Below are 23765 nucleotides of genomic sequence, written 5' to 3'. Positions count from 1 at the left end.
TTATCACGCCTGCCAGGCCTGACCATTGTAACGTACGTGTAAATAAAAAAATGACGGTCGTGTGGCCGGATCGACGACCGCGGGAGAAATTCGTCGTAGCTTCCAACCCCTCTCTCGTCATCATCGAACCCCCGTTTGCTTGAAAAATCGGTCGCAGCCACACTATTTAGCTCCGGTCTTGAGACACCTGTTGTCATTTATTTCTGACAATTTGCCCAAAACTAGTACACAACTGATGATCAGGTGGTATGTACTTTGAAATACGTGCGAATAAAATGTATAAACATTACCATTCTACATCCAAACAGAATTTTAGCGACCTTCAGTAGAAGGAAAGAGTTATTCGTGCAAAATACAAATACAATTGTAAAAGTAATATCTAACACACCGAGAAAAACTCCACGAAGATCAACCTATACAATATACTTAACAACATCCTTTTCTTCGGTCTATGTGGCACACACCTTCCCACGCGATTGGCTAATCAAACGGGCTCCCCGAGTAGATTATAAACCGTGGCTTGATTTACGCGAAACGCGGGGGACAGATTAATCCCAGTGGTTTACGATACGGGCACACTTAGCGGAGTCGTTTCATTGAGACGTGGATATTCGATTCGGTCTGCGCGAGCAACATTTTTAATGATTAATCAAGACGCGACTGTCGTGCCGTGTGTTAAACGGCCGGGCTGGCCAGAACGCGTTGTCGGGTCAACGACGATACAAAGGATGATGGCTTTAAACAGGATCAAGAGGAAAAGGATCGAAATGGTCGAGGGCTGTTATGCACATCATGATCGCGTTATGATCGTCATAAGATTTTACAACGGTCATAACGGGCCCCGGAGCTTTATTGTTCAGGACGGACTGTAGGACCTAACCTCTCTTCTCAACGGTTGCGTTCGTTCCTCGGGGTCTCTGGGTCTCTGTAAATTCAGCCTGGTTAGGCCGAGATCTGCTCACGGCCGTACGGATTCTCCCCGACAAACATTGCTAAGGACGAAGATAAATAAAAATGTTTATTTTCTTTCTTTGTCCCGTAACGATAGACTGACGGGAAACGAGAGCTTACTCGTGTACGAAGCATACAATTCAAGATCGACTGACTCCTCAAGGACACAACGGAAATATCTTCGGCGGCGAAGTGTAACAAATCGAAAGATTCCGTCAGCCGGCGTACGGAAGTGGTTGTTTCGTGGAGGCAGATTTATTGGGAAGTCGTCACGGGCTTCAGAAGGGTGTCCAAAGGTGGAGTGGACGCAATCAGATTCGCGATTCTTCACGGTACTGGGTGCCTCGTCGAGACGGAAAAGGGCCAACTACTGTGCGACCGGTCGTCGTTTAAAACGGTAAACAGAAGCAAGGGACCGTTCCCGTCGTCCGGAGGTCGCCCTAAATATTTGTGCAGACCGATTAGTCGCGCGTCCAAGTGAAACGGACGTGAAGGAGCAACAACGTTTCCTGTTTGTGGACGCGGGAGGAGGGGGAAGGGAAGAATCGGCGAAAAATGTATGCGAGAACAGGGAAGAACCACTGAAAAAGGCCCCGTGACTAGTCACGTCGGTCATGGCGCGCGATTTTTTCGTCGGGTAGTTTTTTGTTTAACCAGTGGCGAACACGGCTCCCACTGAAAAGGGATACCCGGCCATTGTTCGCGGTACGGCAAATAAGAGATAAATAAAAACATTATGGAAAATAGAACTCGGGAGGGACATTGTGCAGTGCACTCCTTTTGACAGATTGAGTCGTAAATTCTGATTCCTTCGGCCTCGTTATGGTTGTATTTATTTTGCAATGATGTTCCGCGTGTGATTAATTAGATTAGTTTCTCTTGCTAGCTTTTTTATTCGGCATATGTATGGCCTTAAAATCCTATATAAAATTACATTCTGCATTATATTACAATTGCACACATTATTGTACGTTCAAAATTCTCCAAAGAAGTACGAATATTGTCACAAAGAACAAATGAGCTTTAGTTACCATATTGACCATATTTCACTTCTTCTAACAGATAACAAGAAAATAACGAGGTATAATGGGGAACAGACTTTCAAAGGGGATCTGCATAGGCATTCCATCAGAGATTTCTTTTCTCACCCCCGCTGACTCTGACAACTGTGCCGCCTTTATTGCCGGCAATGCTGCCACTGTTTTCCGTAACAAATCGCCCCCCAACAGTCGCCCCGGTGTGATTTACGACCTATTTTTGGACGGGGGGCAAGCAACGGGGACAACGACCAAGTGAAAATTCAGTTGAAACGGGAGCTCGACGTGGCGCTCCTTTCTACCACGGAGTGGCGCGAATGCTGTTTTGGAAACGGGGGACCTCCGGGCGGACTACCGAAAACCTTGGGAGAGAAAGGGCACAAAAACGACCTTCGAGTATCGGTCAGCTGTCCACAACGTGCCATGTTTGCTACGGAGATTTAAAAGGAACTTTTGACAAGGAACATTTCTTCCGTCTAAAAACATTTCTTTTTTCCTAACCTTCATGAATTTTAAGGGGGAATGCTACTATAATACTAATTTTTCTCACTTAACCCCATAAACTTCTATATTCTATACTAGACCGTTGACTTATGTAAAATGTCCTACAAAAGCATATCCTAAAGTACCCATTAAAAATATATAGTATATAGGTACAGAAATCCATTACAATTATTTATTATTAATTATTGCTTCCTTGCATATGCAGAATGAAATACTTTGGTATGTATGCTTTTTGAGGACATTTTATACAAATTAGCAGTCTAGTACATAATATAGAAGTATGTGGGTGAAACGCAATTTTTATCAAGGTTAGAAAGATCGGAGACCGAGTTGCGCGCTAAAATACGCGATAAAAATACCGATAGCATGGCGAGAGGAGGGGAGGAGGAACGGCGACAATGAAAAAGGAAGAAGAATTCTGCGTGGCGAGGGAACGCGAAAGGGCTCGTGCTTCCGGCTGATCGCCTCGTTAGCATCGTCGTGTTTCCAGTTGGTGAACGATAACCGCTCGTTAACGGCGATTAAACGGCGAGCTAAACATCGTGGTGCCGCGAGACGAAACAATCTCGAAGGCACGTTGAGTCTCGATTAAAATAAACAAGGTGCTGCTAGCCGTCTCGCGCACCCTCCGCCGACTTCCTTTTTCCTCTTGCTTGCGTCACCCTCCCCGCGTGTGTTCGTTTCACACGACAAACCGGGGTCGATCTAATTTTTATTTTGACTACTTGCCACACTAATCCCGTGACCACTGGTGGGTCCCCCTCTGTAATCAATCGAAACAGAGTAAACCGGCGTTGAGCAGAGAAGAAATTTATGGAGGACTGAAAACCTTTCCGTTTTGCTATGAATGCTTCAAAGCGGACCCGAGTACGTCGCACTCATCGAGACATTACTGTATATATGATTGAACTTCGAAAAGATGAAGCTGTTTGAATGATCTTTCTGTATGAGAATAATTTGTCTCCAACTGAAAATATAGCAAAACATTATTTATAATAAACACATCGTTATTCCTTAATACGTTTGTTCTTTTTTATTGATTTCCTAATTTCCAAGCTTCTAACACTTGACCAATGAATTCCTACCTTTCAGGGAAAGACTTTCGAATGTTCAAACAAATTATTAATTCATTTATAATTATTAAACGCATACTTATTAAAAGGATTCCTAATTAATGTCAGACCATCAAATTTATACTAACTTCACCTCTAAATGCTATTTAACTCCTTCCCTATTTAATAGGGAATATGTTTCCTTACGATTTTGGGATAAATTCTTGTAGAATCGATTTTGAGGCTTCGATTTTTTAAGAGAATCAATTCTCACGATTCGATCCGACAATCGATTTGGGAATCGGTTCTTCGAAATGAATCGAGCACCCCAGAATAGACAACGGTGTCTTAAAATCTTTCAAACTCGCCAGAGGTCGTTAAAAAGCAAATTCCCCCGGATACATCGCGCGGTACGTAACGCGTCGCGTCGGCGCGCGTGTATTGCCTCAAAGGAACGTAAAATAGAAGGAAGGAGTAGTAGAGAAAGAGGAGAAGCGTGCTAGGTAGAATAGGAAGAGGATGAAAAAGGAGGAAAGACGAGGTGACCGAAAGAGAAAAGTGAAAGAACGAGTGAGATAGAGGAGGATAGTGGGAGAGAGAAAGAGAAAGAGAGAGAGTCCGGTTGTGTTGTACGCTGGCTTGGGTCGGGGGGTCTTAATAAGGTGGAAAGAGGCGCTTTCGTGCTGGCCGGGATGCACGAAGAGGAGACCGATAGAGGGATCCCCGAAGGGCGGCAGAGTTCACACCTCGCCTCGAAAAGGCGCCTTCGTGCCCTGTTCTTCCATTCCTCTTCCCATCTTCGTTCCTCTTCTGTCCCTCTTGCGTTCGTTCGTTCGTTCCCTTCGATCCCTCTCTTCCATCGTCCCATTCCCACCATTCGCTTCCTTCCCCGTATCGTCACCGTCCTCACTCTCTCTCACCCCCTCTCTGTCTTTCTCTTTCGCACGCACACACTCCACACTTCGCCGATTCCTTCGGTCCATCCTCCTGCGCGCCCCTCATCCACCTTCTTTCCGCCTCGTCCTCTCTTCATGTTTGCCCGCCTCGTTAACGCCTCGCGGCCAGACCGGACGTTGCACACGCAGCTATTTACCGGCCGCCTTTGGCCCTCTCGCTCTCGTCGAAGGTGAAGGTCTCCTCCGCGCCGTGGAGGAACCGGAGAGAATAGTTGGGAGACGGGGGGAGAGACCGCGATATGGAGACGAGATTATGTATTCCCTTGTGTCGCGGAAAATGTTTGGTAAATTGTTTGCACTTTGCTTAGGTTTCACGGCTGGTTGGCGGGAGTGGTCCGCCATCTTGGTATCCCGTCACTTGGTCGAAATTGGCGTTGATTGATATTAGGTGTACCAATAAGTGATCCGTTATTTCTTGTAATTGTGAGGCGATATTTTTTAATTTAGCAGGTCTTCTCGATTGTTCACTTTGTAAAAATGATTTAGAATGTTGGAAAATTATCCATCAAAAAGCAGCATTAATTCTAAACGTATTAAGAAAATTATTTGCTATAGACCCAAAACAAGACAATTTAATAATTCCTACGTAAGGAACGTTGCATCTTATTTAAGCAAAATTCTAGAATATTTCCATCAATAATTCTAGCTGTATACGATGATAATATTGAGGCAGTTTAACGGAATCTTTAACATTCCAAGATATTTGTCGTTCCATGAGACATTGACTATGCGAAACTTCTTCGGTACTGTTCTCAGAGAAGTCAAAGCATGAAGTCTGCTGTCAATTTTCCCTACTCGTTTTCTTTCAGAAATTACAAATTCTTCGGAGAGAATATATTCAATGAATAATAGGTAAATATTACCGCGCAGCTGGAGAAACTTCATGCTTTCTTAAACCTTCTACACAGATGCAAACTTCTCGATAAATTTAGCGTCAGGAAATAAAATTTTCAAAAATTCGGAGAATTAGAAGCATTCAAGAAACATAAGAATTAATTTATTGTCTGCACATGACTGTAAGTTAAATTTCAAGCAATTTTTTATGACGAATGCTTGAGTCTTTACTGTAATCGTCACAGGCTGATGAAAAATAAATCATCGATTACCAATCATGTTCAATATATCAAAGCATCCATTATGTCTTATTAAATTTAATATTTGCTTCCGAGATAATCAGAAACACAGTTCTGTCATTGATTTCCTGCAGACTACGTCATTTCTGAAGCAAACTAAAGAAAGGGTTGATCTAATAGATTGTACGCGAAGATCAAAATGTTATCCATTATAATTAATTTTGACTAAATAAAGTGTAATTTCTTTTACGTTATAAAAATAAAAATATTCTGCAATAGTCATTCTCCTCAACCTAATAACAGAATTCACTGAAAATTAATGTGTATCTTCTTAATATCCGCAAAGATTAATATTCACAACGTAATCGAAATTTTCATTATTGGAATTCTTATTTGAAAATTCGAGTATCTAAAAGTTCCCAATTCCAGCGGGCCGTATTAATACCTTCTCGAGCATTATCGGCGTTATAGATTAGGTGCCACTCAAATCGGTATCTACGGGTTGCCGTTATCCTCGAAGGATGATCGAGGAAGGTGACAGATCCCATCCGAAGCATGGAGCAACGACGAGCAATTACGACGCGTCATCGTCGCGATCGTGTAGTAAATTCCATTCCGAGGCTAATGCCTATGCGGTGCCTCGCGCGAGACAAGATACAACATCCCACAAGGCGCCCGGGAGTCAAATAAATAACGCTCTTTAAGGGAAGCATAAAGCCGCGCCGAAAGAATCCCGAATGGTCTCTTACTTCTGTTTACGTCATTTCCGTGGGACCTCGCCTATTATTACCTAGACCACGGACTGAGATCGTGTTACAGCGTTCTAACACCAGGGACTAATTACCCTTGATCGGTCACTTTATTCGAATTACGATCTACGTCCTTCCGTGTGGCGAAGACCATCTTATTCCCTAATCTTGGAACTCCACATCTACTTGGCAAATATTCTACCAAACTCTATAATTTTCTTCAACATTTATATCTTCTAATTCCTCCCATTTCTCAAGTTCCCAAAGTCATTCACAATACCAATCCACGATGGATCATTGTCACGCGTCGCGACGTACCATGGAAAAATCACTGCGGTTCCAGGGTACGCCGCGAGCGCACGCGCGCGTCCTCTAAGTTTCTAGGACCGCGAATTCTTGGCGCGCTTTCTAAAAACCGGCCGTTTTTTTTCGCGGTATAGGCGCGGTACATCGGGGCCGGGACGGCCTGGAATTCCACGATGCTGAAGCCGCCCGGGACCCGGTGGGGCGGTTTTTCCCCCGTTCTCCGAGGGGCCCCTTTATTCGTGTTTGTCCTAATTCGAAGCGAGTCATCGGAGCGCGGACGGCACTGGAATGTTCGGCGGCATGCAGTGCCACTCGTTCTACTCCGGTCCCTTCTCCCTTTCTGGCTCCGTTCGTCTCTTGCTCCCTCCAGCTGGACGGCCCCGCTCGGAACCCCGGTAATTAATTTAACTTCTTGCCCCGACGATGGCGGCTGCTAATGGTTTTCTTGTACCCTGCGCGAAACTCTCCGCGTCGTCTCGCCTTCGTCCTGCTTCGGCCACCGCGGCTACTGCGACAACATGAAATATTCTTCGCGGACTCCTCCGCGACGCGGTTGTTTTCGATTTTCAAGATTATTGGATACATTTGTTTTCTTCTACCTTCGTTCTTGGTACGTTTCGTGTAATGAATTCTAATTTCGTACACGGATATGATATTGGTGGTATTAATCCTCTAAAATAATGTTTATTGTTTAAAAAATTTTTTATTTGTTAACATTTCCCCTCTTTTATTAGGAAGTTAACTAAAAAAATACCTGATTAACTTATTTTCATAAGACAATAATACCTAGGAATATACATATATCATTAGAATCTTACAAGAATGCAAATAGAACCGTATCGCTCAGCAGAACTGTTATGACCCCGAAATTTCTTAAGTGTTTTGCCACAAAGATGTATCTTAAATTAAATTGTTCGTCGTTCACAGTATACTTAAAGTCATACAATATTGTACAGTATCACATACAATCCGCTAAGAAAGGCCTTTTCCATAGAAAATCAGACAATAGATCGTTGGCTAATTTCTTATCTTTCGTTCTTGCGGTTATCGGAAGCAAAACAGAATGGTGAAAGTTTCAAGGCAAACAAGATCAATATTTGGCTTCTTTCATTCGTGGAAAAACTGGAGAAACAGTTATTAAGACCTGTTGGAAAAGCGTTTAATAAATCTTCGGAGGTATCGATAGACGCGTCCGTTTGCTCGAAAGAATGTAAATTTAACAGATTCTAAGAGGGTCGCCGCGTAGGAATTTGATAACCAAGAACGATGGACTTCGAGAGTCATCTCGGAACAAATTGCCGCGCATTGTTATCGGGGATCTGGAGGAGTCCGATGATACCGGATAGAAGCATTCCTGGGTTAGGTATCACGTGGGAAATGTGTTTTTAATACATTTTACGAGGAAGCGCCGGATTATATCGACCTGTGTAACGGTGATCATGGTTATTAACGAACATTCTAATGTAATCATATAATTTACGACGGGATACAATTGCATAAATCATCAATATCGATAAACCGACCAATAAACACAGTACTCGTCACAAAATTAAACATAATTCTTGTAATTAAATTACGAAAACATTATGGACTGAGAACATTAATTTAAAGTTATAGGATTCTTTTAGAGGTTCAGATAATCGAAATTTCATAGTTGAAATATTGTACGACACTCTAACGTGATTTTAAGTTTTTGTGAAACAGGAAATATCATTTTAATTTTGAATTTATGGTGGGAATAATTTCTGGGGAATTATTAATACCTACTCTCGTTTCATTTTCAAGAACTCTAAAGGAAGTGGTGGAACAACGTTAATCGTGAATTATCGTGGAGGCAAGGTAGCGTAAAGTGAGAGAAATATCCCGCGATTTAATATCGTTTGTCTTCGATGAGTAATCGGTGTATCTTCAAAGACAAATAACGACGCAGCGACGTCAGCGTAGGCGTCACATTTCAGGATAGTGAACGCACAAGAAGGCACGGCTTGAATGTGACGAAAAACGCAAAAGGGTGTATATCAGAGAGGCTTAACACATTCTGTCATCGTCTGTCATTAGTCTTACGCAAAAAGGATTAACAGTAAGGAAAGTCAAATTCTAATTTTTTATTTCACTAAAATTTGCACAAGGCATATATTAAATGATTCTTACTTCAATATTCACTTTAATATTAACAATAAAACGATACTTACGACCAAATACAACAGGTACCTTTAACACCAGAAATAACCAACCCATCAAAATGATGGATTTCAGATTTCTTATTTTACAATTCCTGAAATTATGAAGGTCTATTGACCGGACTTCGCGATGGTTTTTAATTTATTATATACTTGACATTATACTACATTATGCTCCTCCTATATACCTCCATAAACATCCGTAGTCTAATTATAACCGTAATGCCGTGTCCAGAGATACGTACAAACGAGTATTCACCTCGTGCACGAATATCGAACGCGTCCAGTCAGTGCAATAATATTTCGCGAGAGAAGAACCATCGTCTCGTTCGCGGCGCGTCGAGCAAAGCACGAAAGTTGGAAGGTGGAGAAGAGGAGCGCGAAAAATCGAAGACGCCGTAAAGCGCTAATTAGAAAGGAGAGAACGAAACCGGAAAGAGATAGAAGGAGAAAACGTACATTTCCATCAAGGGCGCAGCCATTCACACAGCTTGCTACACCGATATCTTCTCCCCCTCTTTTTCACTGGTCCCTCTGTCCTCGCCTCCACTTTTCTGCCCCCTTTTGTACCATCATCCGTGTGGTGCGCGCCGATGGAATACCACTTCGGGATACTTCAAGCGGTCGATTAATTATATCGAACGACCGGTGTCCCGGAGAAAAAGGGATTTAATTACGAATTACCTACAATTACCGCGGCTAATCGGCGTGTCGACTGCAGAAACCAGGATACATACTCTGAACAACAAGCCCGGCCCGACACCGTCGAATTCCCATTGGCCCCATCCCCCCATCCGTTTTTTCGTTCCGCCTCCTACTTATCGTCACTCTCTTCCCGTCGAACATTAGTAATCCTTTTTAACTTGTTAATTATCTTGTTTGTAATCTGTCAATTACTCATCCGTACGTCCTATTATTTTTTATTTACCGCGTGATCGTTCTATTGCAGCGGAGGCATAGGGCAGAAGAACCTCCATTTTGTAAACAATTCCATTCAATTCCATTTCCAAAACTGTCACTTTTACGCGTTTACCTTCCCCTAGACTCTAGACCTTCAATTCTGTAACAAAGTGCCCTCGTAAAAGAAACGAATCCACAAAAAACCAATGGAAAAATGTTTATCCCAAATATAAACGTTTTGTCCTTGCCGGTAATTGACAAACAGACATCCGTTTATTCTGTTTCTTATATTGAAAATAATAAAAACAACAAGGACGTTATATTCAGCTGGCGATAAAATCGAACATGTCCGGTCCCCTCGATCTCGGTGTCATACAATGTTACAAACGATCCAAGCCGGTGGTTTATTGACGCGATCGTGGACGAGGGAGGGGGGAGAGGGGGGTGGATAGTATTTCGCGAACAGATTCGAGATAAGTAAGACGGTGAAGATTTAATGCCGTTAGTACCGGCCCCACGAAACGTAGGCACATATACCTATATATATACACACCAGGCCGAGCCATATCGGCGATTACATGGCGTGGAAGCCATTGTTGTATCCCTATGGAAATTAATTGAATGTATTTGAATAAGCGCGTTGTTCGCCGGTTGTTCTTACTTGCCCACCTACGCCGAACACGCGCCCCGCAGTAAACCGTGGCCGCGATCGAACTTCTACAGGACGATTCAAGCTGAACGCTGGTGGCTTATCCGAAACATTGTTTTCTCGTAATTAGACTGCGGATCCTTGATGTAGAAATCGATCTTCAAGGGGTCAGACCAGTCTAACGCTCCAAAAAGGAGCGTATTTTAGCGGACCACTTGTGCAAACCTTTATCAACCGAATCTTTTGTACTTTCTATATTTATTCATATATTAAATACACAAGAAATAAAATTAGAATATTATGAAATTTCGGACGAATACAGACCCTACAAAGTACAATTATAGAAGAAAACATGAGTTCATTTATTTTCAAGTGACATTAAAATGAAAAAAAAAAAAACAGATTTACTATTATAGTAAGAAATATTAGGGACCACGTAACATCTTCCAAAGTTATAAATAGCGATGTATTCATTTTGCATCGTTCAAGCATTAAAATTAGCACATGATGTTTCAAGGAATCGCTACAACTACAAACAAAAAACGCTATATTTTTGCTCTTTTACGTAAATGACGATTAATTCGTGAGATGTTTAACATATCTGTTAATACGTTGCGTGCAATTTTTCTTGACAAACAGACACGTTTAGCGGAACGGTCCCTCGGACAACGGATTCTACTCTCGGGCACGGTTATATAACGATCGTATAATGCAAATAATTCTGCGTGTACCTGTAGAGTCACGTGTAATACGCATATACCCGGGACAGCGCATTGGACCCCCATGCCGTAATGCATTGCAACAGATAGGACATTGTGTTACTGTAAGGGCCGTTGCTTCGGCGAGTAGAGCTGCCTTCTGTACAATGCACAATAGGCTTGTACCGTGAACTGTACAGTTATTTGTTTATTTATTAACCGCGCTTTCGCGTTCTCCACCGTGGAAAAATACACGATTTCAAATCGGGAGTATCAATTTCAGTGGTGTACATTCTATGAATTCATAAACCAAATTGAAAGAGGAAGTGATGTTTGATTTTTAACTTGTACAAAATACATTAACAAAACGACAAAATGTTATAAAATATGCAGTAGACATAACTACCCTCTCAGGGACCACAATCCAAATCTAACATGACAAATGAAAAACCTGGTAGACTATAGTTCAAAAAAATGAATTAATTAATACAAACGTCCACTGTAAATTCACCAGAAAGTGTCGTTGAACTCCGAGGCGAAAATTGCTCCAGTATCGGGCCCGATCGCATTATTTTAAGGCGGGGCCCGATGGACGTCATCGTGGCGATCATCGACGGGCAGGAAGTAATAAGAGGTGTCGTCATCGTATCCGCGACGTGTATACGCATATAAAGTTCGACAGCGCGATCGACCGCAATTTTCGGCGAGTGTCGAAAGGCGTAGAAACAAGACACCGACGACAGGCATAAATTGATCGGGAATGAAAATTTCGTCGAGGGTTTTCGCGGCGCACACTTCCCATAATTCCTCGGAAGATCAGCCGCCGATCGTTTCGGCCGTCGTATTAATAACACTCGCGAACGCACGGTGAGTTTGTCGTTCGCCAAAACTGCAGGTAATGGTAAGAAATGAAAAAACACGTCGATAATCGATGGCAGTTGCATCGATACATCGGTAGTATGTAATAAAATAAATCGATATGCTTTAAATTTGTTTAATATCGAAGGGTTTTCAATGAATTTCATCTGAATTTTCATTTTAGAGTTTAATTCATTCAATATATTTTCCTTCCATAGGTCCAATATTTATTGGGTAAACTACTGTTTAAATATTCTAAATATCTAAAAGTTACAAAAAATGATTGAGATTGCACAAAAATTTGAGTTTAAATAACAAATTGTAATTACTCTTCTCGCACGACGGGTATGCTCGTCATTACATAAAAAATTGCCATTTCTTCATGACGAGTATAATCCTCATTCACAGCTGAGAGGTTAAATAATCTCTGACTGATTTCAAACCTTTTTCAATTTATCCCTTTTTTTTTCGTTTTTCCCCGAAAGAACGTGGTCCACGAAAATTCCGCGGAATTTTGTTTCATAATCATCTACAGGGGTGGGGTGGGCGGAGTTTTATACCTAGTTATTACACGCGACCGTCAAGCTTCGATCATCGAGTGCAGTCGCGAGAACCTTCCCATTTTGAAATATTGTATTACCGTCCTTACCAAACGCTACACTTATGATCCCACCGTTTTACGGCGATCGAGCCGAGATAGTGTGCCCGAGCTAAATGATTTTTTGCGTTTAAACCGTATCGTTGCGGCGCGATCACCTCGACCGATAACCAAACAAGGATGAAGAGGCTTTTTATGATCCCCGTATAATAGCGTTATAAATATAAAATATCAATCGATGGACGACGGTTCGTTCGTTCGGTTTTCGCGCCACGGTCCCTGGAAAGCCGTCAAAATGGCGGAACGATCCCGAAGGGTGGGGGGATGGGGGACGTGGCGTGCGTGTAGAGCGAATTTGCAAAATTAACAAAGGCACGCCGCCCTCCCGCGGGCGATAATGGCAAGAAATTGATAAGTTATACCGAGGGGAAACTTGTACCGGGAAGAAACGACGACGGCCGAGGACGCCAACCGATCACCGGTGTGTGCAGTGCAAAAAGAGAAGTAGGAAGACGAGAAAGAGAGACAGAGAGGAGAAACAATAAGAAGGAATAAAAAAAGGCGAACAAGTGAGAGCACGAGAGGGCCAAAGGAAGACCAGCCAGTGACGATCCTTTCCCACGTCGGTCATCGCCGACCTCAAACTGGTCATCGGATCCCCGGTCGCAACGGGAGGAAGGAAGTGGTCGGGAAGATCATTTTACAGCGAAGACCGTCCCATATTTTGCAAAACTTTCTTCTCCGCGCGAGCGTGGCCTACCCCATTCACGACAACGACCTCGTGTTCGCAGGATGCCTCTCGATCAGCGGATACGAGGAACGCGTGGAACGTCGTTCCACGACGCGTTTGACAAATCGTTAGGTATCTTTGTCTTTCTCTGTCTTTCTCTGGGGCGCGCGAGTCGCATGGAAATGCTCGGAGCGCCGCGGTTAATGTTTCGATGATGTTTCAAAATACCACCGCAACCGGTAGATCTGCGGCACACACACCAGTATTTAAATTGATTTCGAAACCTGCACACCTTCTTCTACCCTTTCCTGTGACCCCTAACGTCCGTGTTATTCGCCGAGTGATTTTATGTACTTTATGAGTTGAACGGTTCCAGACGTTGCGAAACGGAAAAATGTTATTTGGCAATGATTCGATAAAAGTAATGTACTAAAACTGATTGAAAATAATTTGTACATGTACAGATTCCGTAACTTTGACCATATCGTAACCAAATAATGAGTTACTGTTTCATCGATCATGAACTCTGATCCCCTAATTTTGCCTGGTAGTGTACATAGGAAAAACAGTGTTAGGTTCCAAAAAGTAACAAAATTATAGTGTTATACCTAATTCTTTAACTGTGTTATTTGGGGTGTCCCTAATCCCTTAATCGTGTTATGGAAATCCCACGTTGCATGGGAGTTTTAAAGGGTGTTTTACCGCGAGAGGCAAGGTCAGAGTACTCTCCCCGAGCGTGTCGACCATTTTTACGATTCAAGGTCCGCGCGTAATCGCGATGAAGTCGTCCCCCGGCGTCACGTACCACCGGCTGGGGTTCGACGTTAAACGAAATATCGACGAAGGGGTTTCGACGCGTGGAAGCGGATCCGCCATAGGAACGAGGAGGCTGCTCCATGACGTTCTTTTGACCCGTTTGACCCCATACACACTTCTCACGATGCATTATGGCGGCCGCGCTCGAGGCCCTCCGGCCCTTCCTTCATCCTTTCCCCGTTGAAACACCACGGTGGTGGACCAACCAGATTACGTCCCTCTCTTTCTCTCTCTACATTTCACTTGCTCTCTGCCCTCGCTCCGTCCCTTTTCCATCCGTTTCTTCCTCCTTCGTGGTCTCTTTGTCCCTCTCTTGTTCTCACCGTATTATCCCACATATAATCGAACATGCTGCGAGCAGACAGACAGAGAGAGAGAGAGAGAGAGAGAGAGAGAGAGAGAGAGAGAAATGAAGAAAAAGATGGACAGAAAGAGAGAAATCGGTGGGGAGGAAAGAAAGGCAAGGATACCGAAGGCTTTCGCTTCGTGCTCCTCTGGTGTCTATACGCATCCTGGTCTGCGGTTTGTACTTTAAGCGCCGTGCACATCGAGATAGGCATACCTTGCACCTCCGGATCGACAAGACGATGAATAACGATCAGGATTCCCGCTGGTAACTTCCCTTATGGTATTACGAATTTGTTACTTGGAGAACATAGCTTGCGTTTTCCCTTGACGTGGGATATTGTATTCGTGTGGGGACATTGTTTGCTGCTGGGTTGGATAGTTTACCGTGACACTTTCGAAATTATTGGTCTCCGTGAGCTATTAGTTATTGAATAAGTGTCAAAGTTATGTACCTCCAGGGATATTTGTGCTTGTTAGGGGTAAAGATTAATTATAGGAAATATGGGTATATGTTTAAATGGGAGTCGAGATACACTCCTGTTCATAAGTATCAGGATACTTGTCGAGTATGAGATAGACCTAATGAGGCATTACGAAATTGTTGAAGATTGTGATGAACAACAATTAAGCTAATGTAAAGTAATAAAAGTGGACCAAAAGATATCACTTTTATTTAGATCAGATATTGTAATAAAAATTTCCAGAAGTCCTAAACAACGTAGAATTCGCATCACTCTCAAAAGCCACCTCAATCAAAAACCAGTAAAAATAAGGAAATCTTATTCCTATATAAATTACAAACTAACTAACTATAAAAATTCTCATACATCAAATTGCGTCGCAGAACAAATTCATTATCTAGATTTCTAGATAAAGAGTTTCGAATAATTAATAAAAGATAAGAAAGTTCTTCGTTACTTTTAATCGTTCAAACCTGGAAATTCCAATTTTAAGAATAAAATGCTACTTCTTGAACGAGTCTACATTCGGCGACCAATCTGTTCAATCTCATCAACTGTCTATAGCTCAGGATGATGCCCTTAGATACTGCAGCTTTGCAAAATTATGCCCAACTTCTATTGAAAAGCTAAGCAACATCGAATCACCAGCAAACACCCTCAACGATAGAAAGTCACATAAGTATCAACTCCTAAATCCTTATCGTCAAATTATCATCAAGAATCTCGTTATCGAGCCGGATAATCCAACGTTCCACGAATTCCACGAATTCCGTGGGACACACACCGACCGGGTGTCGATGAGGTCCAAGATCGGCTCGGTAGACAGCGGCGTGAAATCATTTCCCCGACGTGGGAAAGAGAGATCGGTTAGCCGTACGAGAGGGTTGGCGGCGAAGAAGGAACCGAGAAGTAGAAGGCAGCCGATTTGTCGCTGTAAACGCATGAACGATCGCATCGGGGTTAACGGAGGTAATCCCGACGTCCGGCCGTGCTGGAAACAAATGCCCGTAGATTTACGAGGTTATGGCCGCCGAAGATAACGGCGCGGGGCACGGTGGCGAATGCGCGAGGAGGGCATTTTATGGCGAACGCTAATCCCGCGTGCGCATTAGTAAAACACGGACGGCCGGCAATCTGTTAACCGTCGAACATCGCCGTGGCAGACCGTAGTTTTCAGGTTCCACCGTGATGTTTATCGGGTATCGAACTTTTCACCCGTGGACCGGTTCGCCAGATCGATCACCGCGGTCAAAGAGAAATCGCGGAGCAACAGCGCGCGCAGCCGTGATCCGCGGGGGCCATGTCCGGTGAATTCGTCACACGTGAAGCTTTTCCTCGTATGTATACCGGCTGCCATACGTCGCGGATTAATGATCCTCCGACGGTAATCGAGGAGTTTCTTAAGTGGGTTTTTCAGTGGTTGTAAATCAGCGATGGTCGTGAGCTTGGATCGGTCCTCGGTAATTGAAATAACTTTGGTTTAGAATATTCTCGCGGTGTGCGTATGATATATGCTGCGACGTATAAATTCGTATTTAATGGATATTATTTATATAGTTCTGTAGTGCATGGTGCATATCTATTTATGTATATATATTATGAATAGAAATTAATAATTAATGTTCTGGGGTTGGTAAGTTTATATTAACTGGTAATTTATTTAAATTACTATATTATAGTAAGTAAGCTGTGTCCTTGTGGAATTGTTTTCTCAACGTTTCACCAGCATTGCAGCTCTTCATCAAGAGGTCGAAGACACACTGATACTTGTCTTTGACCCCCATTCCGTCACGAATAAAACAAAAAATAATAAAAACGATTTAACGAAGATACCGCGAAACGTTGGAAAAGGTCGTCTCCGCAGTAACGCATAAAAGAGCATCGCAACTATTGTTGTACAAAGACCATGATTAACGTCCTCTTACCATAAGCAACGAGCCAGCAACGTTCACCGTCAAACATCGACTTTATTGACCGTTTGTCGTTCGACCATTCCGCCGTGGTTAGTACTTATTCGACAACGATTTATTAATTACACTTAAGATAGTGTCCTCGATCCGGCGAGTTCGCAACAGCCGGTAAATCACGTTTTGCGCAATTGGAAAAACGACGTTCACGAGAAAAATAAGCGTGCATCGTGTCGCCGGAACGACCGAGTCGAATTTATGAAAGAGAAATTTATGAGGCGCATTTAATACACACGATTGCACGTACACCGACTGTATTTATTTTCCGGTGTCCGATCGATCGAATAGGTGTATATACCGACGCTCTGTCCACTGGACAATCGCGTAACGATTTATCAGCGTGGCGTAACGCCATCGGCAACAGTACCGCGAGATTTCGCGCGTTCTCGCGAGAGTCCCCACGATAACAGAGAGCCTTCCCACCCTCCTGTCCCGCGATCGTCGTAATCTTGATGATGTAATTTGTAACTGTGATTGCACCGTTTAATAATAGGTCCTTGACTGTTGATCGTTGGATCCACTAAACCTACTAAATATCAGAGTCGGGCACAATTTTATTCGAATAATACACAGTGAAAAGCAGGAGTACCTAAGGGCGTAATCCTGGACTTTTTAGAGTAAACGATATGAAATGAATAATTGTTTGCCAAATGTCGACTTACTGAAGAAATATTCTTTTGTTACAAAAATTGGACTTTTCACGTTTAAACGATTCCAAAGGACGAAGTACTTTCTCTGTTAAATAGCAGCCGGTAGGTGAGATGTTTTAACATACCGAAATACCGATCGTTGCTACTTTGTTCCCACCCTGTTCACGATCACTCGAAAACTCTCTAACGAATGCAATCAGTGTCGATGACAACGCGGGCTTCGGATTCCGCGACGTTCACCTTGACTTTGCGCGTATCGTTTCTCGATCCTTCGACGGGGGAACGATAAACGTTGTCGACGAGACTACAGCAGATCCTCGCGGGGTCAGAAACGTATCACGTGGCGCCACGTGCGCTTATCGGGTTACTCCGGTTGGTCATTGCACGTCATCAGACACCCGTGTTGTAAGTCACTGCCACGACCGGCTGCAACCACGATTTGCCCCCGTCTGCTGTGCCTTATCTGGTCGCGATCGTCTCGATTATCGAGTCGCAACGATTGCAACTGCTAAAGCACGCTGTGACGAGAGGTGAAGACCATTCGATGGAAATGAGCTGGATTTTTCAGGCAGCGTTCACAGTATTCTTCGCAGAGAAACTTTCTGGGAGCAATAGGTCGAAAGCTTCTGATGAGATTTTGTTTTAACCCTCCTACAGCGAATGCAGGGTCCTTTGGACCCATCTGTAGCTATTGTCGTATTCTTTGTAGTTATATGTAACTGTAACTTATAGACTTGAAAATATACATACAATTTTATGTACAGTTTCTTCTTGAAACCTGTGTAGAATAGAAATTTGACCCCCACAATAAAATGTTATTTAACCCCTGCAATATTTTCAATACAAGTTACTCATTTTATTTGCATATAATATTTCATTCTACCACTTTAACGTGTTAATTATCTTAATGGATAAATGTCACACTAGAATATCAAGTCTTACTCCACGAAGAGCGCCACCACGAAAAACCAACAGTGAAAAATATCATCGAGAACCCCGCACACCTGAGACTACACGTCGAGTAACGTCCACAGTTCGAAGGTAAATCTTAATTACCACGGCTCCTGGCAGACAATTAATTCGTTACAGCACGACCGATCGATATAATTGATAGATGACCGGGCGTATATCGAATATCAAATCGATCGTTCGCGCGATCATCGTTTCATTTATCACACGGACGGATCCACGGGTGAACTTTCTCACGATAAAAAACGATCGGCGTTAGAGGTTCGCCGGGGCGGAGAGGATCGATTTCGACGACAGGCACCGATCGATATCGAGAAATCGGAGGATTATCGGTACAAGGAGGATCATCGTCGGCCGCCGGGAGAGAAAGGGAGAGAGAGGTAGAGAGAGAAGGGCCTGGAGGAAAGAGAGGGACGGTCATTAGGTTTATTTGCCGTAATTGGGGGAGCTTTAACGCGCCAAACCAAACACCGGTTATGGCCGCCATAAACCTACCCACAATCACTTAGAGCTGGCGCGCGGGTACGCGCTTTTTCCCCTATTTATTCCGCGCGACCTGTGCTCTCTGCCCCTTCCCTCCCCGATTATACGAGGACAAGCACGACGAAAAGGACGAAAAGGCTAAAACCGGACAGAGCTGCCGGCAATTTGCTACCACCGTCTGCTTCTGGTCACCCATTGTTTCTTGCGCGGTGTTCTTGCAGACCCGACCGTCGCTGAAACTCGGTTTTTCAACAAATCCTGTCGAGACGAAACGTTTCTTCGGCTAGCTAGCAACTTAACTGTACTGACTAATTGGAGGTAATATTCTCTTGTGTGAATCGTAAGTCATTCAGCAAAATATGTTAAACATGCTCCTTTCGTATGTCCATCTTTAAAATTTTTGCAAAGATTTTAAAACAAAGCCAGTCTTCAAACTTTTTGGTTAAAGTGTACGGTTAAATACTAGCTATCAAAGACCATGTGCTTTCAAGATTCGAACCAAAATTAGATGCATTTCGTAATCTCTGACAATTATCGACAAAAACCGAGCGAACTTTTCAACCAACCCAACAGAATTCACAAAAGAAACATGAAAATTCTATTAAAATCGAACGCCAACGCTCCTTGCAATAACTAAATGACACTATTTAATTTTCAGAAAAATCCCAAAAATAATATTTCAGAAGACCCATCAAGAAAACTTGACTGCAATTCAGCTACTTCTGAAGTATCCTCCAGAATCTTCTCACAAGAACATTGATTTATTCCCAACTATATCAAGGAAACGCCCCTAAGTTCATAAAAGTTGTTCGTACCCATTAAATTTCAAACACCTAACGGTTCCAAGTGCGTAAATCAACGCGAAATACTGTTCGAAATGAATCTGGTTACCGATGTGCCCACAAAGAATGTTTTTTTACCAGACTCGAAACTTGCAAGAACGTTGCGTTATTCATTGCAGTTAAATTTGTCGGTGAGCCCGGCTAATTGGTCAGCGGTACCGTCGCTTTACGGTCGCGAGGAAGAAGCCTATTCTCTCTCGTCCGACGCGAGATTCATGCTCGCAAAACACGGCGTTAACGAGCGCGGCCCGGCGCAAGTCGCCGACGGATCCCTCTACTCCCGCTTTTTGGTGACATCGACGCATGGAGAAGCGAGCTCTCTAGGGCCAGTTCGCGCCATCGCGAGAAAACACGCCACGACGACTTACAGTGGGCCAGATCGAAGAATTAGCTGTTCACAACTGTTAGACGTCAGCTTTTAATATTATTAAGTAAAAAATATAATCAAGGTGACCTTATGTTTTAAGAGAAAAAAATTTTTTTTTAACTTTTATATTGGAATTTGTAGAACAGAAAGTGCTGATTAATCTTTGTTGGAAACATTTTCTTGTCAGAGCATCGAAAATGCCTGAAAAATCGTGATGACATGTAAATTATGAATTATAATTGAAAACTAGTGACAGTTATAACATTTTAAACATAGTTGCCATTTCATTTCAAAATCATATCATTCTTACTGGAAAACCCTTTATAAACAAAAGGAGGCGATAACCATTTAGGTTAGTAACCACAATATCTGGTCTTAGCATGCGAACGTTTTCGTTAATTTTACTGACTTGTCCCGCTGGAGGGATCACAGTGTTGTTCGTATACTTCTACAGTACCTACTGATCGTTCGCGAAAACGATAATCGAAGCGATCGTCCTTTCCGCGAACGTTCACGATTTCCTTTCTTGCGACGACCTTTATTCCTCGTGGAAACGACAAATCTTGAGATAATATTTGAACGAGTGAAACCCAACGCAGCGGGACGATAGATTCGGCGCCGGTTCAACGTTCATCCGTAGATCCCCGTGTGTATCGATAAAAGGAGGGCCCCGTTGGGTTTTTTTTGGCGAAACGCGAGTAAACACGCGTGTAAGGGAAAGCCGCCACCGATCCCTTCCCCACCCGGGGATGGTTTACGAGCGGAAACCAGCGGCGCCGCGCAGCCCTTTTGTTCGTCGCGCGTCTCACGTAACGTGGGACTTACAAATTGGAATACAACGGGCCCGGAGTTAGGAGAATCGTTTCACGCTTCGCGGAGGCGCCAAGTGGAAGGCAAACATCGATAAAAACTGCATGAATAAAGCACTGATGGACGCTCTATGGACAGGGAAATAAACATTCAAGGTGTACACTGAACGACTATAGACTGGTACAGGTGGCGAAAACAGACGATCACTGTTTTCCAGTCTTTCATTCCCGTGGCTGCCTCCTAATCTCGTCAATTTGTCGTTGAAAAGCATCGCGGAAGCGTTTTGCATGGTAAATAGGGGATGACGAGTAGAAGAAACGAATCGCGAGTGATATGTATCTCGTGATCATAGTTATTGGCAAATACCTTATAGAAGAGAATTTTTAAATAAATTTAGCTTTTTTTTTTACCTTGACCCTGCTGTTTTTCTTATTCATTCTTCAGGTTCGTATCACTTTGAATGAAATTAATGTCAAAATTTGAAATGATTTGTTCTTAAGACATGGAAGATACATAAAAAGGAGGTGTGAAATTTAGACACGTCGGATACTGAAAACGTATTTTTAAAAATATGAATCGAATCATTTTAACGGAGCACGAATGGATCATTAATCGTCACAAGAGTTTCACATAAGATCCTACGTTGTGTATTCGGGTTTCAAGTATCGATCCCGTACACACGCGAAACGTATTCAGAAACGATCGAGGCCTCTTATCGGGCGGGATAGCATTTCGCGTGAATCACCTGCGGACGTTTAACGACATGCAGCGGCTAATTTGTCATACGGTCGGGGAGCCACGGTGACACGCCGCTGAAGTAATAACACGCGTTGTTGCAGTTAACGCGGCCGTCAAGGCTGTACTTTAAACGAGAAACGCAATCAATCTCCTTAGAATCGGGGATCCCCCGTCCGATCAACGGCCGCGTTCTAACATTCTAATTCATCCGAAACGTTCTCGTAAAGCATCGTTAAAGCCACTGTAAATCATCCATCCGGGTACGAATATTCAAGAACCGGTAAAAATTCTTTCGGCGTTACGATAACAATCTCTCGGGATCTATTTAAAAGCGTCGACATCGGCTATCTCTAAACGCCGTGTTCCCAAAGATGTTATCAATCGTGGCGCCAATAAATGGCGAAAGAAATACGATCAACAGGACGTTACACGATTAAATAGAACTTATGACTACATAGATAGTCTTAATCATCGAGGATTATGGAGTTATAACTTAAGCAGCGATTTAACGGATTGGCGAACTTTGCCAGATAGCCACGATATTCGACTTTGTTGTTACATTCCCGTAATGATCGAACGATACTAGGTATCCCAACGTTTATTAGCACAACGAAGAATCCGATCGAACGACACGAAACGTTCGGATCTCTATTCCCGCCGATATGTACACACAAACATTCTCGGTTCTGGGAATTATTGCTCGCGCGTGAATCACCGTACTATTATCGGAATCAGATGTAAAGGTCACTGACTGCACTCTTTCTAGAATTCTCTAGATCTCTCATTCCGACACCTACGTGAGCCCCGTTTCTAGAAACGATACGTCCTGATACGGCGGGTACGATCGTCATTCCGCGGGCCGAGCCCGCTCCAAAATCCCGTGGATCAATCCGTTCGACGATACAGCGACGGGGCTCTCGATGATGAAATATCGTGTCACCCCTCGGATGATTCATCAACGGGCTCCTTCAAGGTCGACTATCTTTATCGCAGGTTGACACACGATATTATCTACAACCACGTTACGAAAAACACCCTCTCGACTAATGACGAATCCTCGAGAGAACTCGTTATCGTCGGTCCAAATACGTAGATTCAAACCGTAAAACTGTATACCCTGGCTTTTGCACAAATTTCTCGTGTATATCGCAAGATTACACCAAGTATCCCGTTCCAGGCACGTTATCTTAGTATTACAAGGGGACAAGCACAATTCCAAAAGAGTAGCACAAAGAAAAAGGTAATATGGACGTTTCGTTTACCTGTGTCATAAGGCGATCCGCTCCGGTACCTTCCTCATCCTTGAAGATGATGTCTGTGTTGTAGTTGGGCACGAGATCACGGAACCGCGAGTCGTGCCTGGACACGCGGCCCTCGCTGAGCCCGCTAGCCGGCAGCGTGTTCTCGCTGACGTTCGGCACATGCTGCTTGAACACCAGGGGCGTGAGTTTCCGCAAGATCGGTCGTCGTCCGCCGCCCCTGCCAGGCCCGCAAGCGAGAACCAGGCCGCCGTTGTCCAGGACCGGTAACCAGAGACCGAGTATCAGCAGCAGAACCTGAAGTAGCGAGGGTGTCGTGCCGCGCCTCCTTAGGACGCAATGATGGCTCGCCGGAAGGCCGCGACGACGATGATGGTGCACCATAATCACGTGGCTATGCCTCGACGGACGACCCTGGGGTACCACCACCGCCGCCACCACCACCGCCGCCGGCGATCCTTCTCCTCCTCCTCCGCGGTTGACAGAGGAACGACGATGACCTAGACGACGACAACAACGACGACGACGACGACTTGATGATCGACGAGCTGCCACTGCCAGTCCTTCTTCTCCTCCTCTTGCCACTGACCTCACTCACGCTTAACCATAACCAGGGCATCACACACCCCCCCTGCACGCACTCTTATCACCGTTTTGGGACCGTCGTAGCTGCGCCGTGAGATCGCCACCGCGAACGGGAGCTAACAATATAAATCCCGGGTAAGATGTTTAAGATGATCAGAACTGGCGATCGACCCGGGCACACCGATTGCCACACTTCAAGGAACCTCCGTAACGGAGAGTTCCTCTTTTT

General features: G+C 43.8%; 1 protein-coding gene across 1 annotated transcript in view; it reads right to left on the bottom strand.

Moving 5' to 3' along the window:
• Positions 1-23335, bottom strand: part of LOC107194302 (sonic hedgehog protein A) — a 51306-nt gene extending 27971 nt beyond the window's left edge. The window contains exon 1 of the mRNA XM_015583905.1: positions 22955-23335. Coding sequence (XP_015439391.1) covers positions 22955-23335 — 381 coding nt within the window. The remainder of the gene's footprint in view (positions 1-22954) is intronic.
• Between the last annotated feature and the right edge of the window lie 430 nt (positions 23336-23765).

Source organism: Dufourea novaeangliae, unplaced genomic scaffold, assembly GCF_001272555.1.
Source record: "Dufourea novaeangliae isolate 0120121106 unplaced genomic scaffold, ASM127255v1 scaffold28, whole genome shotgun sequence".
NCBI classification, from domain to species: domain Eukaryota; kingdom Metazoa; phylum Arthropoda; class Insecta; order Hymenoptera; family Halictidae; genus Dufourea; species Dufourea novaeangliae.
Note: the sequence above shows the minus strand (reverse complement) of the source record. Positions and strands in the feature narration are given on the sequence as shown.